This window comes from Lissotriton vulgaris, unplaced genomic scaffold (genome assembly GCF_964263255.1).
Source record: "Lissotriton vulgaris unplaced genomic scaffold, aLisVul1.2 SCAFFOLD_220, whole genome shotgun sequence".
Classification (NCBI taxonomy): domain Eukaryota; kingdom Metazoa; phylum Chordata; class Amphibia; order Caudata; family Salamandridae; genus Lissotriton; species Lissotriton vulgaris.
In genome coordinates, this window is record NW_028248788.1 from 795,725 (window position 1) to 814,510 (window position 18,786).

General features: G+C 43.4%; 1 protein-coding gene across 1 annotated transcript in view; it reads right to left on the bottom strand.

Moving 5' to 3' along the window:
• The window catches only part of SDHA (succinate dehydrogenase complex flavoprotein subunit A), a 201,451-nt gene that overhangs the window by 71,932 nt on the left and 110,733 nt on the right, over positions 1-18,786 (bottom strand). The window contains exons 6-9 of the mRNA XM_086950178.1: positions 14,156-14,304; positions 13,363-13,487; positions 9,033-9,201; positions 34-229 (exon numbers count right to left, since the gene is read on the bottom strand). Coding sequence (XP_086806304.1) covers positions 34-229; positions 9,033-9,201; positions 13,363-13,487; positions 14,156-14,304 — 639 coding nt within the window. The remainder of the gene's footprint in view (positions 1-33; positions 230-9,032; positions 9,202-13,362; positions 13,488-14,155; positions 14,305-18,786) is intronic.

An 18,786-nucleotide genomic window follows, 5' to 3' on the forward strand; every position in this document is an offset into this window, starting at 1 on the left:
TTCCATCTGGTCAGAAGTGTAGCGGGCTCTCACCTGACCTCTGTAGTTAGTCGGGATGCCGCCCATGTTGTAATGCACCGTCGGGAGGACTGGGATTGGTTCTTTTGTGACATCAACGCCTGAAAAAATCATGGCAGTCTCGGAGATCCCTGGGAGACGCTTGGCCAGCTGCTGAGGTGGAAGATGGTGCAGCTGCAAATATACATGATCTCTGTCAGGGCCACACCCTCTGGAAAAGGAGGCAAAACAACTATGTTAGGAGAAAACACACCTGTACCAAGTACAGAGAATACGACTGTCTGCAGCACCTCCAATCCTGTGCACAGTACAATTTAGACGGCTGCTAAGAATTATTCTGCAGGTCCCGTGAGCTTTTCGTGTGTGACCAGCGAGCCACCAACCCTTTCACTGTGCTCCTTACCGCAGTTAGAGGCCAAAACACAGGATAATCTTGTATAGGACTAAAGAGAAAGCAGCAAAGATTCATCGGAACGACCTGCACTGGTGCCACTCCGAAGGCAAGCTGCAGAATTCAAAGGGATTTATAGTGTCCAGTCGTGGACCTGGTCGAGGTGTCACAGACCGGCAAGGATGGCCAACATTAAAGACATCCAAGATGGCAGGCGACTGCATCCTAGCAGTAGATGACCATGTTCAGAAGCTCCCTTCACAGAGACCGGTGGCAGATCTGTGCTATGGAAGTATGACCTCGCTGTATTGAGTGGACGGTTTTAGTGGGTGGATGGTGGTTCTCTGAACGTTTGGGCGCATCCTGTGGCTTTCCAGGGAACACACTGCCCAGTGGCTTCACTGCATCCAGTCTGGATTAGGAATTGTTCTACTCTGCCCCTAGAACCAGCAGCCAGAGCAAGGGATACAATTAGGGTGACCCAGATAAGTATGAGCCTATTCTGGGTCATGTGCGGTCATCCACAGTGGTTCTGAAGAACACGTTTTTGAGGTTTTTCCTGGAACTCGCTCCAAGACAGACCGAGGAACAAGGCCAAAGTTTCACAAGGGATCCGTTCATGCAGTGCAGTTATTGTTTGTTGCAGAAGTTTGATTAAGAACCGTTTGCTATAATTAATAGAATAAACCAATCTTAAAATCCAGCCAATTATTTAAAGTGACCACTAACACTTATTTAATCAACCATAGGAGTTACAGAAACATATGATTTTACCCTACCTATGTTAAAAATGTAATTATAAAACGAAGGACTTAAGTTTATTTTCCATTAAAACATAGATACATTGCTGTTAATTCTTCTTGTCGAGTTTGGAATGAAAATTGGTTTTAAGTACTTCCTTCTTATTCAAGTTAGTTAGAATACAGCTTGAATTGTTTACATAGCAAGACGGCAGAGGGGAAGTTGATTTTTCCTTGTGAAAAGATTGTCAAGCCTCTCCTGACAAAAAGGAATGTAAAGGTGTCTCAGTCCTAAAAACTTCTCTTACCAATGTATTTAACGAGGAGTCTAAATACTTCTGTCTTTTGACTGTGCACGTGTATTGCAGATAGATGGAATTCTTGTATTTTGCAGATTGTTTCAAGAGTGACTTAAAACAACTGGACCTAATTAACAATTGTATTAGCTTCCAGCCCTTGGGTTTATTCTTTATGCATCAGAAATTAGCAATTTTCTAATACTGAGGTCAGATCTTGGTTGATCCGTGGAATTTCGTTTCAAGACCGGAGGCTACCATCATGCATACATCTTTGAATTGCCGCTCCTGCAGCCCCTTAAAGAACTGTAGAACAATACAACACACAACCTCGAACCAGAACACAAACCACAAGTAGTCCATGTACAGAACATTCCTCCTCTTTTAATTGCCGCTCCTGCAGCAGCCTTAAAGAACTGTAGAACAATACAACACACAACCTAGAACCAGAACACAAACCACAAGTAATCCGTGCACAGAACATTCCTCCTCTTTTAAATGCCATTCCTGCAGCAGCCTTAAAGAACTGTAGAACAATACAACACACAACCTCGAACCAGAACACAAACCACAAGTAGTCCATGCACAGAACATTCCTCCTCTTTTAAATGCCATTCCTGCAGCAGCCTTAAAGAACTGTAGAACAATACAACACACAACCTCGAACCAGAACACAAACCACAAGTAGTCCATGCACAGAACATTCCTCCTCTTTTAAATGCCATTCCTGCAGCAGCCTTAAAGAACTGTAGAACAATACAACACACAACCTAGAACCAGAACACAAACCACAAGTAGTCCATGCACAGAACATTCCTCCTCTTTTAAATGCCACTCCTGCAGCAGCCTTAAAGAACTGTAGAACAATACAACACACAACCTAGAACCAGAACACAAACCACAAGTAGTCCATGCACAGAACATTCCTCCTCTTTTAAATGCCATTCCTGCAGCAGCCTTAAAGAACTGTAGAACAATACAACACACAACCTAGAACCAGAACACAAACCACAAGTAATCCGTGCACAGAACATTCCTCCTCTTTTAAATGCCATTCCTGCAGCAGCCTTAAAGAACTGTAGAACAATACAACACACAACCTAGAACCAGAACACAAACCACAAGTAATCCGTGCACAGAACATTCCTCCTCTTTTAAATGCCATTCCTGCAGCAGCCTTAAAGAACTGTAGAACAATACAACACACAACCTCGAACCAGAACACAAACCACAAGTAGTCCATGCACAGAACATTCCTCCTCTTTTAAATGCCATTCCTGCAGCAGCCTTAAAGAACTGTAGAACAATACAACACACAACCTAGAACCAGAACACAAACCACAAGTAGTCCATGCACAGAACATTCCTCCTCTTTTAAATGCCACTCCTGCAGCAGCCTTAAAGAACTGTAGAACAATACAACACACAACCTAGAACCAGAACACAAACCACAAGTAGTCCATGCACAGAACATTCCTCCTCTTTTAAATGCCATTCCTGCAGCAGCCTTAAAGAACTGTAGAACAATACAACACACAACCTAGAACCAGAACACAAACCACAAGTAATCCGTGCACAGAACATTCCTCCTCTTTTAAATGCCATTCCTGCAGCAGCCTTAAAGAACTGTAGAACAATACAACACACAACCTAGAACCAGAACACAAACCACAAGTAGTCCATGCACAGAACATTCCTCCTCTTTTAATTGCCGCTCCTGCAGCAGCCTTAAAGAACTGTAGAACAATACAACACACAACCTAGAACCAGAACACAAACCACAAGTAATCCGTGCACAGAACATTCCTCCTCTTTTAAATGCCATTCCTGCAGCAGCCTTAAAGAACTGTAGAACAATACAACACACAACCTAGAACCAGAACACAAACCACAAGTAATCCGTGCACAGAACATTCCTCCTCTTTTAAATGCCATTCCTGCAGCAGCCTTAAAGAACTGTAGAACAATACAACACACAACCTCGAACCAGAACACAAACCACAAGTAGTCCATGCACAGAACATTCCTCCTCTTTTAAATGCCATTCCTGCAGCAGCCTTAAAGAACTGTAGAACAATACAACACACAACCTCGAACCAGAACACAAACCACAAGTAGTCCATGCACAGAACATTCCTCTTTTAAATGCCGTTCCTGCAGCAGCCTTAAAGAACTGTAGAACAATACAACACAACTTAGAACCAGAACACAAACCACAAGTAGTCCATGCACAGAACATTCCTCCTCTTTTAAATGCCATTCCTGCAGCAGCCTTAAAGAACTGTAGAACAATACAACACACAACCTAGAACCAGAACACAAACCACAAGTAATCCGTGCACAGAACATTCCTCCTCTTTTAAATGCCATTCCTGCAGCAGCCTTAAAGAACTGTAGAACAATACAACACACAACCTAGAACCAGAACACAAACCACAAGTAGTCCATGCACAGAACATTCCTCCTCTTTTAATTGCCGCTCCTGCAGCAGCCTTAAAGAACTGTAGAACAATACAACACACAACCTAGAACCAGAACACAAACCACAAGTAGTCCATGCACAGAACATTCCTCCTCTTTTAAATGCCACTCCTGCAGCAGCCTTAAAGAACTGTAGAACAATACAACACACAACCTCGAACCAGAACACAAACCACAAGTAGTCCATGCACAGAACATTCCTCCTCTTTTAAATGCCATTCCTGCAGCAGCCTTAAAGAACTGTAGAACAATACAACACACAACCTCGAACCAGAACACAAACCACAAGTAGTCCATGCACAGAACATTCCTCCTCTTTTAATTGCCGCTCCTGCAGCAGCCTTAAAGAACTGTAGAACAATACAACACACAACCTCGAACCAGAACACAAACCACAAGTAGTCCATGCACAGAACATTCCTCCTCTTTTAAATGCCATTCCTGCAGCAGCCTTAAAGAACTGTAGAATACAACACACAACCGAGAACCAGAACACAAACCATAAGTAGTCCATGCACAGAACATTCCTCTTTTAAATGCCGTTCCTGCAGCAGCCTTAAAGAACTGTAGAACAATACAACACAACTTAGAACCAGAACACAAACCATAGGTAGTCCGTGCACAGAACATTCCTCCGCTTTTAAATGCTGCTCTTGAGGAGATAAGTACACTTATCCGATTGTGAATATATTTGGTTAAAACGTTAAGTATTTTGGATCTGATAGAAGCATTGTTTATTTAAATAGGTTTAAGCAAGCTTCTAATTTATAGAAGTGTGTGATTTTCACTAGAGGTGTTGGATTTTGTAAGACTCTCGCATAGGTATATTTTATGGGTTATTGGATTTTAAGAAAATGTGTATTCATTTTGAGGCTTGACATTTGTACTTTAATTAAATTATATAGCCTGATTTTTAAATTTTACCAGTAAGACAAGCATACATGCCAACATTTCAGAAGAGCAAAGTGGGAGATTAAAAAAAAGAATCAGGAGGATGTGGCCTTTAATCGGGTTACTGGCATGTACGGGCTTTGGGAGTGTGCCACTGCAGGATCGACATTCGAAATGCAAATGCACTTTTTTTCTTACCTTTCAGAAGCATGGAGCCCAATGGCAGGCAGGTTGTTGGCAGTGCTTGCCCCCCACCTCCTCCCCCCCTTCCTCCCCACCGCCCTGTGCGGCAGCCCAGGCTGAAACAGCTTCCCGGGCACATACACAGCCGCCCTCACTCCCCCAGAACTTCACAGGTCTTTAAAAGACCATTCCCTTGTTAATGACGCTTTGTTTGTTTTTCACCCATTCTAGAGCCCCTGCATCACCACGGACTATTTCTGGAAGAATGAACACGTTACACAATAAATACCAAGCCCTGTCCGCTGAAACCCCAGAGGAATCTGGTTTTTGCTTGCAGGAATCGGGAGGCGGGAGACTAGCCTTCAAATCGGTAGTCTCACGTCTGAATCGGGAAGGTTGGCATGTCTGGACAAGGCTGGTCTATTATCTTGTTGCTCCTTGAAAATGACACGGAATGCTGTCGCATGTTGAAGCCTCAAGCCGGTGGTCTCGGCGCGAGCTGGTGTTGCCAATCTCTTGAGGGACATCCACGCTTCCGTCCAGAGCTCACTGCAACACACACAGCTGATCGGGATGAAGTTTGAGGACTTTGGATTGCGATGGTTTGCTTTCGAGAGCAGGGATCAGGAGGAGTACATTCTGGATATTTCATAGGAGAAGGATTTGGATGATGAATATATAGAGAACATCGGGTCAGATACAAAAGAAGTGCTGAGGAATCCCTTGGGTGAGGAGACGTTTTCGCCTTTTAACATCAGACATGCGAGAAGTGGCCAGTGGTGGCCATTGGAGCATGTGAGCAAGTTTATTGAAGAGTGGATAAGGAGACCCTTAGAAAAGGAAGTACGTAGGGTTTTAAAAGCAGAATGCTCAAGACCTGTGATGGCGGAGAACGTTTGCGTGACTCCTAACTTGGACCCAGAGATAAGTTTCTTATTTAGAATGGATAGAGACCCTAGGAAAGGGTTAGGGTGCTCCCTGAAACAATGCCAGGATAAGGTCTTGGATATCTTGAGTCCTTTGGCAAGGACATTCGATATGGCTGAAGAGGTTCACATAACCGAGAGGGAGGACGACTTAGAGTTGCTGAGAGGTTGGAGCCAGAGGGCGATTGTGTTACTAGGAAATACCAATGCTAGCTTGATGGCAGAATGCAGGAAGGCGATTCTGATGAGGAGAAGTACCAAGTTGGGAGACAAAAAGGGTTTATTTTTCAATGAACGTCTCGTGAAAAGTATTTGGAAGTATGTTTCGCCCTTTAAAGCTTTAAACATAGCCCAAGTTAATATGAGGAATGTATTTGTGACTGGAGTTTTTGGAAGGGCCAGTAGACTGGGACCTTCGACTTGCCAGGGATTAATAGATCTCAGTGCAATAACCAGTACCAAGGTTACAACAGAGGATACCGATCAGCAGCTAGTTTCTGCCCGAATAGAGGAAGAGGTATGAATACAGGAAGAGGCAGAGGAACTAGGCCTGGTTTCTAAGGATCACAAGGTGAGTACGGAGATAGTTTCTGGTTTTACCTTAGGATAGGTAGGGGGACGTTTAAATGGTTTTGTAAAAGAATGGGAAAAGATCACACAAGATCCTTGGATCATCAGGACCGTTTAGGGTTTAGAAATAGATTTCATAGAGGTTCCTCAGTAGGTAAAGGAACCGAGTGAATTGTGTTTGTCGAGGGAAAAGATGGTTATTGTAGGTGCAGGAATAGAGTATGCTTCAGAAAGGAGCAATTATTCAGGTAAAGGAATGTGCGAGAGCATTTATAAGCACTTCGTTTCTGGTGCAGAAAAAAGACAAAGGTTGGAGACCAGTTCTCAACCTAAGAGATTTAACAAATATGTAGTTTACAGACACCTCAAGTTGGAAGGGATTCACTGTTTAAGGGATATGTTACAAAAAGGGGACTGGTTAGTAAACCTAGACTTGAAAGATGCCTATTTTACGATTCCAATGGAGAAGAACAGTCAGATTTCTGCAGTCCTGTTGGAGGGGAAGACTATATCCATTTTTGTGCCTGCCTTTTGGTTTGTCTTTTGCTCCTTGGTGCTTCACAAAGATAATGAGACCTGTTATGGGACATTTAAGAGAAAGGGACAGAAGACTCGTAGTGTATCTGGACGACATCTTAATTATGTCTCAAGACATAGAACAGTGGAAGAAGAATTTTCTGACAGTAAAGACTCTTCTGGAAAGGTTGGGATTTTTAATAAATGTGTAGAAGTCAAATTTTGTATGGAAAAAGAAGTATGTATTTTTGGGATTGGAGATAGATACAATGCAAGTTCAATCACAACTTCCCCCAAAAAGATAAGGAAATAAAGGAGATTGGTCAGATTTTGAAAAAAAAGAGTTTCTTACTTTGAGATTTAGCTTGTATGGTAGGCTCATTGTCGTCCTCAATTCAAGCAATTTTTTCTGGTCCTTTGCATTATCGTGCTTTGCAGAGAGTGAAAGGGGAAGCCCTGGGGAAAGGATTATGGTATAGGGACAGAGTATATCTGAATCCAGAAGCACAAGAGAAATTGAACTGGTGGTTTCAAAATTTGGAGGCCTGGAATGGACGGGCGATTTTTGGCTGTGTTCCAGACTTTGTTTTAGAGATGGATGTGGGTTTGAAAGGATGGTGAGCACGCTTGGGAGAGAGTCGGACAGGTGGCTTATTGTTAGCGGAAGAGAGGAGGAATCATATAGACTATTTCGGATTATGAGCAAGTCTTTATCCAGTGAAGAGTTTCAGAGGGGTCCATGAAGGGACGAATTTAATGATACAGATGGACAATATCTCAGCAGTGGCTTGTATCAAGCGTTTAGAGGAGAGCAGATCTCGTAAGTTGTCCGAGTTCACCAAAGAGTTTTGGTATTTTTGTATGGAACACAAGATTGTGGTGAAAGCGGAATATTTACCATGCAAATGAATGCTGTGGCAGACTGGAATTCAAGGGACATCAAGAATTTCATTGATTGGCAGCTGGATCCGCAAAGCTTCAGAAGGATAGAGGAAGCGTGGAGTCCTTTGGAGTGGGACCTGTTTGCGAGCAGATTGACTAACCAGATTCAGCGTTATTACAGTTGGATGCCAGATCCAGATGCATACGCAGTGGATGCATTTCAGCAGACGTGGGAAGGAACGCAAGCTTATGCTCCTCCCATTTGCGATGATCCACAGAGTTTTGTTGAAAGTGTGGATAGAGAGCTGCCAGGTAGTAGAGGTGACACCTTCTTGGGTATCTCAGGTATGGTTCCCTTCAATAATGGAATTGGCTAGCACAACACCCTCCTTGATTCCGGCGAGATCAGGTCTATCAATCAATGGAGAAGGAGAAGAACATCTTTTGGTTCAGGACAGGAGATGAAGGAGAGGCTCCATCCTAAAGTGCTGGTTCTTATGTGGAAAGCAGTTCAAAGGGTTTGCCCTAAATACTTGACATGTCTCCAATGTGCAAAAATATACTAGAGAAATCTGCTCAGCAACGGACCTTAAGCTGGCCTCGATTAGATAGCAATGTAAGAGGTTTATTTATTTGAAAAGTTTTATAAAGCTCGAACAAGATCCTAGCGGATATCAGAGCGATATACAAACAGTAAATGTTACATATTCAGGCAATAAGAGTAGATACACACAGAAGTACAGAGAAAATGATAAAGAAAAACAATATCGTTATATTTGGCATCAATAAGTGTCTTGTGGTTGAGAGCTTAGCTGCCTTTCACCACATTGATTCAGTAGACCATACTCATGTGTAGTTAGCCAAGAGGATGGATTTAACTTCCTTTTTAAAAGCAGTGCACTGGGGAATGCATTGCTGTTTGACCTTTGCTACAGTCGTACTCTTACTCCTTGAACCATAAGGTAAAATACTATCTCTGGAGTTTGTGTCTTGCTATGTATTCAGCGGTTGACTGTCTTGCCATTTCATGTTTTATGCTCTATTTTGTTGTGCATCATGTAATCGAAGTACTTTGATATTATTCATACATTCAGAAATAATTTGCAAAACAGTGAACACTTAAAACTCTTCCACAAACCTTCCTTCGCGGATTTCAATTGTTATAGAACGGGAAACAACATCTCGCGAAGCCAGATCCTTTGCAACAGGGGCATATCTTTCCATGAATCGTTCCCCCTCGCTGTTCACAAGCATGCCTCCTTCGCCGCGAGCCCCTTCAGTAATGAGACAGCCGGCACCATAGATACCTTTATGTGGGAGAGACACAAGCCAAGACAACATACCTCAACTGTTGAATCAAGGCGATCTAAAGATGTACATTTACCAACTAAACCTTCAAACGAAGAAGATGATAGAGGCAGTCAGTGCCCAACAAACAGATCCATCCTCTGTGCCTCCTGTAGGCATCAGAGCTGGTGCCTCAGTTCCCTAGATGTTGACACCTCTCATACGTGGACATCCTCCTGACTGACAACTTGTGAAGATCCGACACCTAGGAGTTAGGACCATAATCAAAACTTAAAGGACTTAACAAAAGGCCTTGAAGGACCACTGGAGACATGAGACCCCAGAAGACACATTATGCAGTACAGAGAACTAATGTGCATGGAAAAACTGATCGGGATAAATATTACAAGTTTAATTATTATCTACCTATTGCAATAGAAGTATTGACACAAAATGTCTCAACATTTAGAAGATAAAGATTTTGTTATAAAAAACAGTTCAAAATGTTATTCGCACAAAAGGAACAGTTCTGCTTTGCATGGAAGCAGTAGAACACAATTCTATTTACAGTGCACTTCCAACTTCAAAAAATAAAATAATTTGTTCAATACCTAAACAACATTGCACTCGGAAGTTGGAAACTCATTTAATACAGCTGTATTCAATATAAACGGGCGATCTGTGTAAAACACAACAAACACCAAAACACACAAGATAATGGACGGAATGTTGCACAATAGCAAAACATTCACCCCCAGTCACAGATCTGGGTTTAATCCATTGTTATTTTGCTCACCAAGCCACCCCAGTTCAGTTATGGCCATATGCAAATCAGTCTTGACCCTGTGCCTCATGGGAACAGTCCAGCCCGAACTACCAAGCCATGTTTTCCCTGGACCGGAATTAAGCATCCGAGGACCGGTTTAAACCCAGACCTGTGACTGGGGGTGAATGTTTTGCCATTGTGCAACATTCCGTCTATCATCTTGTTTGTTTTTCTAAACACAACAAACACTTCATGGCAATTACAAGTGACATTTATAACAAAAAAGGGTCTTTGCCTCTGGGCGTGCCATTTAACTTTTAAAAAGGAACTTGAGGAGCTCAGGTCAGGGTTTATTCAGACAACACAGAATTTTGGAGAAGCGTGGTTCAATGGTTAGAGCGGCAGACCCTAATGCAGAGGTCTGGCCCGGGACCAGGGTTCAATTCCTGCCTCGGCGGCTCTTGGACTCAATCTCCCTGGACCTGATAATTCTCGCCTCGGTGCCTAGTCTAATCATGGGTCCCACTCTGTGACTCTGGGCAATAGCTTGCTTAATCTCCACAACGGCCCCAGCAGCGCTTGGATGCCTGACTTCACCTTGGGGGTACCCAGGAGTGGACATCTCACAGGAAAGCCAGGAAGGGTTCCACAGCGGTATGAATACAGCGCTTCAAGACCTCTGGGTAGAAGGCGCTATATATATACAAACACATTTACATTATATTTACAGGGAAGCAGCTGTTTTCAAATAGAAAAGTACAAGCGTACCATTAGGAAACACTGAGATTCAAAAGATAAGACCTTAAACTTAAGTGACATATTAAGTCTTCCAAACTCGATGTATCCACTTGAACCAGAGGCCTTGAGAAGAATGCACTGTAAGCCCGACTTTGTATGAATAGTTAAACACTGCGCGGTTTTAAAAAAGGGATTATCCTTTACACGCGGTTTGAATTACATGTAGTTGGACGACCCACTTCCCAGTCCAACAATCTAGGATATCAGCGGTAATTGGGTGAGCAGAATATGTATAACATAACATTATCAATTAATGAACTTCATATATGGCAACGAACAGGTAAAAGATGGTCGATTGACTGCTGCAGAGTGCCAGCTGCAGCGCTGCATTCTGTGAACAGCATTTTAGTAAGTTTTGATCCGTTTGCACTGAGGACTAATGTTCGTTGGTATGAATGGACTTCTGCATGGCCTTGGCCGATGCAGCCCTTCGTGTTTACCCCTTAGTGAGCTCGACAAATATACAAGCCTACTCGAGATGATCCCTTTTACTGCATGTTTTTGTTGCCATCAGAGCTGGGCTTGGTGCTAGCGCGCCCGAAGAATGTGCGGTCTTACGAAAGAGACGGCGCCAGCCTCTGGACCCAAGCAGTGCAGGTACTGGTAGTAGTGGTAGGTGGTTTATACTCCGAGTCCAGACTGCCTGCTGGCTCTCACCTTGAACAGGTCCCTTCGTTCTTCCATCACTGGAGCTCCTGGTCTCTAAAAGTTTGGGGGACATGAACTGTGCGTTTCTTTCCGTGTTTAACTGGTTTTGTGGGTTCGTTTAGTGTAGGTGCAATCACCAAAGCGTGAATGGCTGCCCTGCCGTTGGGCGGCTGATGCAAGTTCTTACCGGCTACTCCCACCCTCCCTTACATTTCCTGCTTCGATCGAGTGATTTAAACGTTTTTTTATGTTTTTTATAATAAATAAATACAGGCAGTTTCCCAACCCACCCCTTCTCATATCAATAGAAACGTTCTTCCTAAATACAAGAAGCTCTCCAGGCTATGGGAAAGATTAAAGGCCCAGTGTGTTTATACAGTGGAAAACATGTACAGTGTGCTTAGGTGAAATGTGGGGCGAAATTGGTTTTCTTGTTTATTACCTACAATATACGCACAGGACAAGTGAGATCCTTGCATCCTCAATGAACAAAGTAGGAAGCACAGGTTTGTAACCCATTACAGACAGTGGTGTTTGCTTTAAGCTTAAACACCATAGAAACCTTAGCGTCAAAGCCAGATGAGGAATATGCCAGGTGATCAAATTACTGAAGAAAAACTACATTGGGGGGTGGGGCGGGGGATGGAAGTTGGGTAGGGGGTCAGAAGGATAAACTGGAGGGAACAATTCACCTGGTGCATGTGTGACTTACAGCCTCAAAGGAAGGCCTCATACTGTGTCTCTTTCCACAGTTAGTAATGCGCATAAATACCCAACATGAGATTGTCCTGAGCAGACACATGTGGGATGCCACATGACTCATTGTGTGCCGTACCTATGGAGAATGGCCCCAGTGTACGAATTAGTGTGTTTTAAAGAATCAAGAAAATCATACACAGTTATACACAGAATCGTAGTATTCCTAATAACAGTGTTATTTAATCACACTGAGCAGCCTGTATTTTATAGCATTTGTAAACATAATATTCAAGGCAGTGCCCCTTTAGGGGGGGTAGGGTGAGGGTGTAGTATTTAAATAGCCATAGTTATAGATAAAGCCACAGTAATCAATCGCGTTTCCTTTACCTATGAATTATATGAATACGGAGCCATTTTGCCCGGTGATGTGAATGCTTTAATTCACTTCTCAGGCCCAGCAGATTAATCCTGACTGGACCTTTCCTACATTAAACAACACCAATAGAGGGTTTTGCTCGCTCACACCGATTTGGAGCCTACGCGCCCTGTTTTCGCCTTAGGCCCATGGTTTGGGCTACTGATGGTAACTCGCCCCCAGTCTCCCCTCCCTACACTCCTGTCCTGAGGAAGACCCCATCGTAAGGGAGATAATTACCTACCACTTTCAAGGGGTTGAAACGTCAACCTCTACCACACTAGCCAGTCTGAGTAACAGCGATTGATCTCTGTGGCTTTATCTATAACTATGGCTATTTAAATATCTGGATGTAATGTGATTTACTTGGCTCTTGTGTGACCCCCTTCCTGAGAAACAACTAAGTTTGTGAATTGTACACTGTTCCAGTCACTACCTTATCCTCACTTCATCCACTACACACTCACCCTCCCCCCCTGGGGCACTGCTTTGAATATTGTGTTAACAAATGCTATAAAATACAGGTTGCTTAGTGTGATTAAACAACACTGTTCATTAAGAATACTACGATTCTGTGTGTAACTGTGTATGATTTTCTTGGTTCTTTAAAACAAAGTAATGTGTACACTGGGACCATTCTCCTTATGTACTGCTCTATACCCAGGTCCCAGTGACGTTATTTGGGTTTACCGTTTTAGGTCACTCACTGAGGGCAGTCACAACAGTGCACTTGGAAATGACCCATCACACAAGCGAATCACAATGTGCTTGAGTACGTAAAGTGGGAAACGGTTCAAGCCCTTCGCAGTTTCAGTTCGGTGCAGTTCTGAGATCACAGGATGGACTCTTGTTTACCTGTGGGATGGAACTGCACAAACTCCAAGTCCTGGCAGGGGAGCCCCGCCCTGCTGACCATGGCCATGCCGTCACCGGTGACCGTGTGAGCGGACGTGCAGCTGAAGTAGGTGCGCCCGTACCCCCTGCAAAACAACAAGCAAAACAGGCGTAGGTGCTCTGTGACTTCCACCAAATCATGAAGAATAACATTAAAGTGTGTAAAAAAGGTAACCTCTGTGCCCATTGCAAGGCTCGTGTAATGGCACACAGTACGTCTGACATGAAACTACAAAGTGAACAGTTTAAAGTTAATGGGAGGGTCCTGGCGGATCCTTAAACATTACAGAACTACACTCTTAGGACTAGTATTAAAGTTCTGAAAGAGCTCGGAGTGTGTATACGCTGTGCCATATGAATGTATGCGCACACGCACCGGCAGCTTTATAGCATTCATCTAGCCAGGCAGTAGCGAGCACTGTGTGCATTAGTAGGGATAAGACCACAGCAGCAGTGTCTACATATAGTGGAGGTTCCGATACGTGTAAATGTCACACTACACAATTACATAACACAGATTTACAGTCTGGGGTATGAGCTACTGTTCTCAATGGCTTAGTTGATGTAACAGAAAATGCTTGAATAAACATTATAATTACAAGAGAATACATCATTGCTTCCCGTGTACGTTCTCCCCACTTCTCCTTTAGACAAACTAAATTAAAAAAATAACACAAAATTGAATATTAAAGAACATTTAAAATAAGGCTCTGATCAAAAGAGACACTCGGGTGGAAACCGACGCGGCACTTACCCCGTGGCTATGACCGTGTTCTTGGCTCTGAAGCGGTGGATGGAGCCATCTTCCATGCAGAGCGCAATCACACCGCAGCACGCGCCGTTCTCCATCAGCAGATCAAGAGCAAAGTACTCCACGAAATAGCTCGTGTCATATCTGAGAGACTGAAAAAGGGCAAAGGAAAACGCTACATTCAAGAAATAAACTTGATATTCACATTACTGGAGGCACCAAGGACGTTCGTCACCAGAAAAAGCTTCAACATTAGAGTGTGCTCATCAGCTGGCAGAACAGCTCGATAGGTTAGTGACAGCGAGGTGCATCTGTGAGCAATTCAAAGTTAACTGGTTTGACACCAGATGTGTGTGATATTTTAACTCTAAATTCAAAATTCATGGTAACGGCATGCCAATAAACTAGGTAATATTAGAAAAGGCAGAAGTGTGGTGTCAAGCTATAAAAGGTCCATAGAACTTCTGTTACCCTTCAGAGGGTATTGATTGATCGCGCCAGCCTTTAGCTGGTGAGGGTTATGAACTGCGTCTGTTGGAGGAGACGGCAGCAGAGTAAAGGGACAGCCAAGAAAAGATTGTTTGCTCAAGTAAAAATCTGCACATTTGCACTGAAGAACAGGTTACTTCCTTCAAGTCCTGATTCTTCATCGCAGGGATCTTCATGGAAGCCATAAACATTAGAATCATTCCCGGCTGTGTTCGAGACCCCGGAAGCTCCAAGAGTAGGTCTTACATTGGACCATAAGTCATCAGAAAGGATGAAGACTTCACTATCTCCACATGCTACTGGATTCTTTCTAAAAGCCTATCCCAATCTCCATTACCCAAATGCCAGAATTTACAAACCTGCGGCAGGGAACCTTTTCTCAGACTACATTGCAGCATCTATGATGAAACCCTGCTGCGCCACGAACAAGCAACGAGAAAAATGCAGCCTGATAGACATTCCAAAGTTGAAATAGTGGCCTGCGCCTTGAAGGCTCCAGGAAACTATGCCCTGCACTGGCAGTTGACTCCAATTATTCTTTTTGGACGAATGTTGCAAGAGCTAAATGAAGCATAAGACGTATTTCCTAATGGCCAAATAGGCAAAGCATGCTGGGGAGTGGGGGGAGGGGTACTGGGATAACCTCTTATTCAGCACCATTGCATCTTCTTTGACAGGCCACAACGCTACAATAGAATAGCACGCTAAAAACGGTCATAGGTTTGCGGCTCGTAGGCATAAGGAGGAATTACATGTACTACAGAAAATACTTTCCGTATTTTCTGTTAGGACAAGCCAAAGAGATTCTTTAGAGCCGTCGGAGTAACCAGAGGCAGCATTTGTACCTGCACTGTGAAGGGATGGACGGACGCGACGCGGCTGCTTTGCAGATGTTGCGAAAATAATTCTTTTCAGCCAAGCTGTGGGAACTATTCTTCCGCGGGTGGAGGGTGCTTTTAGCCTACCTGCTACAGCCTTATTCATAACTTGATAACATAATTCATAACTATACATCATAACTATATAGATATTAATATCCACCTAGAGGTACGGTGTTTACAGGCGAAGAGCAGAATAAATGCGGTATTTGCATGCTGCTAGCATGAAAAACAGTAGAAGAGTTCTAATGAGGAAGCATGGTGTGACTGCTATGAGTAAGGCAGATGCTGCAATCATCCCTTATTTTTAGGCTTCAATGACAGGCCCATCAATTTGTTCATTCTTAATCCAATTCCCAAGAGAGCGAGCGAAGGAAGCGCCTTCTGTAGGTGTTTGGGAAGTCTTATGACAGCTCTCTTGAAGGAGGAGGTTTGCTCTGCTTTCTTTCGATATGCAGTATGTTTAAACCTATAAATAAAGGCAAATTGCATTTTTCGACAGAGCCAGATCCGGTCAATAAGTAAGGATGTCTTCTTAGCAGGTGACAGAGTCGTAGTCCTTTTTTTAGGAATAGCACGCCCTGGCGGAAGGTCGTTTGACTTCCAGTACATCCTCATGCATGATTAAGGAGCATTTGATGACTGGACTGCCTTGAACTCAGGAGCCGTTCTGCCAAATTCAATGATGTCAGACTAGTAACATCTATCCTCTTATTTACAGTGACTTTAGTAGAATCTGTTCTTCTAAACCTACTTCCTTCAATGTTTTGGCCTCATTTTTCATTCTGGCCATCCTTTCCCTGTGCCGGCCACACAGAGGACGCAAAGAAACCTATGTTTAGACTCTGCAGTTGTGCATCTTGCTTTAGAAATGCACGTCTTAGCCACGAGGATTGTCGAGAGTGAGAACTTGTCGATAACCAGACGCTGGTAATTCTGCTGCTGCAACAGCAGCACTGATCACCTGGTTGAAGAAATGGGGAGAGGTTTTGTTGATCTCCAAAGTCTTCCCTGGGACATTCTGGAAAGTCATAGCAGAAAGTTCAGTCCATCCCATATTTCTCATCCATAACGGCAGAGGAGTGTTAAAACCTTTTAATGCAGTGGCAGCTGTGCCACACTCTTCAGCCCACAGGGTCCAGCCTCTTACGCTCGTCGTCAGGTAGCGCAGAGGTTTCTGGTACTGAAGTGATTCTACGTCTGACAGATAATACCATGACATATTCTGGATCTGGGTCACTTTTGATACATTCCGGAGCTGGAGAAGTAGACTTGTATTATTTCATAAGCCAAGGTGCAGCCGTTTTCACTGCCGATGTCAAAAGTAGTTCTTCAACCAGTTCCTGGAAACCTGAAACCAATGGGAGAAGCGGCCTTGATGTAGCTCTTGGCTGCAGCGCCTCCATCATCACCAGTTCTGTGGTTTGCAGTGTGTCAAGGGGCATGTTTACCAACATATTGTGAAAGATAGCGTTATTATCCACTCTAGAGACTTTGTTGGGATAGCTGCAGGTGCTGTCTGAGTATACGACAAGGAAGAGTCTTCATCCCATGACAAGCATTTTGACGATACAGAAGGAGAATGTGATGTTTGCCTTCGATGCCTCTTTAGAGTCCATGGTGTACTTTGTCCCCTTCAAGGAGAAAAAGAATCGTGAGAGAAGATAATAGGTTTCCAAGGTTGACTGGGAAACACTAGCATCTTCCTTATTGAGGCACAGATCTCAAATAATACAGGATCCAAGGAGGACAATGCAAAGTAAACGATACACCAGGAACTTTTTGAAAAGTGTCTTCAGCTGGTATTCTAAATTTTGAAGGCCACAAAGACTGTAAAGCGGATCGTCTAAGCCCCTTTATGAGCATTGGTGAAAACTTCAAAATCTATCTTCCTTGGGACATCAAGAATGACCGTGAGTCTGACGGCACTGTCAAGGACTGAAAAAATGATGTCAAACTAATAGACTGTGTCGACAAAGAGCTGGATACCATTCGGTACCTTGTATGCTTTGCCGTCCTGGTGACAATGTACGCCTCAACGACTTTGTAGAGTAGTGGTGGTGGTGGTGGTGGTGGTGGTGTTGGTGGTGATGATGATGTAGTCGTAGTTTTGCTGTTGAAGCCTTTAACAACAAGCATGTTGGTTCTGATGCTCTCAATGGCAACACCATGGGCTTCAACCATAAACAGGTCAGTTGGTTGAGAGTGTGGTAGAGTGGATGCCTTCTCTTGCCTTCCTCATCTTTATTATCTCTGGGTTTCCCCATGAGGGGTCTGAAGGAGATCTTGTGACTTTTCCAGTGGACCTGGAGTGTTCCCTGGAGGCCTTCTCTGGTCCTTTCTTACCCAGGACTCTTAGCTCATCAAGTTTCCCTAGCCATCAAACGCGTTCTCTGTACTCAAGTTTCCTTTTGATCATTTTTTGACAAATGGCACACTCTTGAGACATAACGAGGCAGGCAACTCCACACACATGTGAGGGACCAAACCAGCTTCCTTCTTCCAATGATGGCACTACACAAAGATGGCATTTTTGACTGAAAAAAAGATTTCAGAAGTACAAAGAAACAAATTAACACTGTAGCTTGTCCACAATGATGTTGAGCGAAAGCAAGAAAATTGAGGTGTGAAAACACCCAATGTGTTACCAGGATCCCAGTCACACCCGCCGGAAAAAAGAAGGGTTTCAAGGGACAGGATACATCTTCAACTTTCAATGCAGGTCTATCAAGCTGGACATGTCCACACTGAATATTCAGAACATGGCAGGGGTTTACCAGAGGTGCTGCAATGGAGTCTGAGAAAAGGTCCGCTTTTACACACGTTTAAAGTGTGGCATCTGGGAAACCTGGCATAGGATAAACTTTCACAAATTGTTCAACTGCATATGAATATGCTGTAGTTGTCATTCTTTCTGATGAAAGAAGATCGAATTTTAGACACATTCTGTTGTGAAAGTGTTCCGGGGTACCTGTGCACAGAGGAGAATTTTTCTAACATTTATGGCGATGAATAAAGAATCCTCTCCCTTCACATTGAAAATATATTCTTTTAGCACTTTGTAAAGTTTTAGTGCGGATAAATGTTCGGCATTTCTAGACTTTTTAACTGCTGCCAGCTCATAAATCACTATAGTTCAATACATCTGAGGAATCTTGAAAGGTATGTTAACTATCAAGAAAAGCAATCAATCTTTTTAGACAACTCTGGGTGGATGCAGGTGTTCAACATGTAGTGATACAACTTGAGAAGAGACTGAGTGATTTA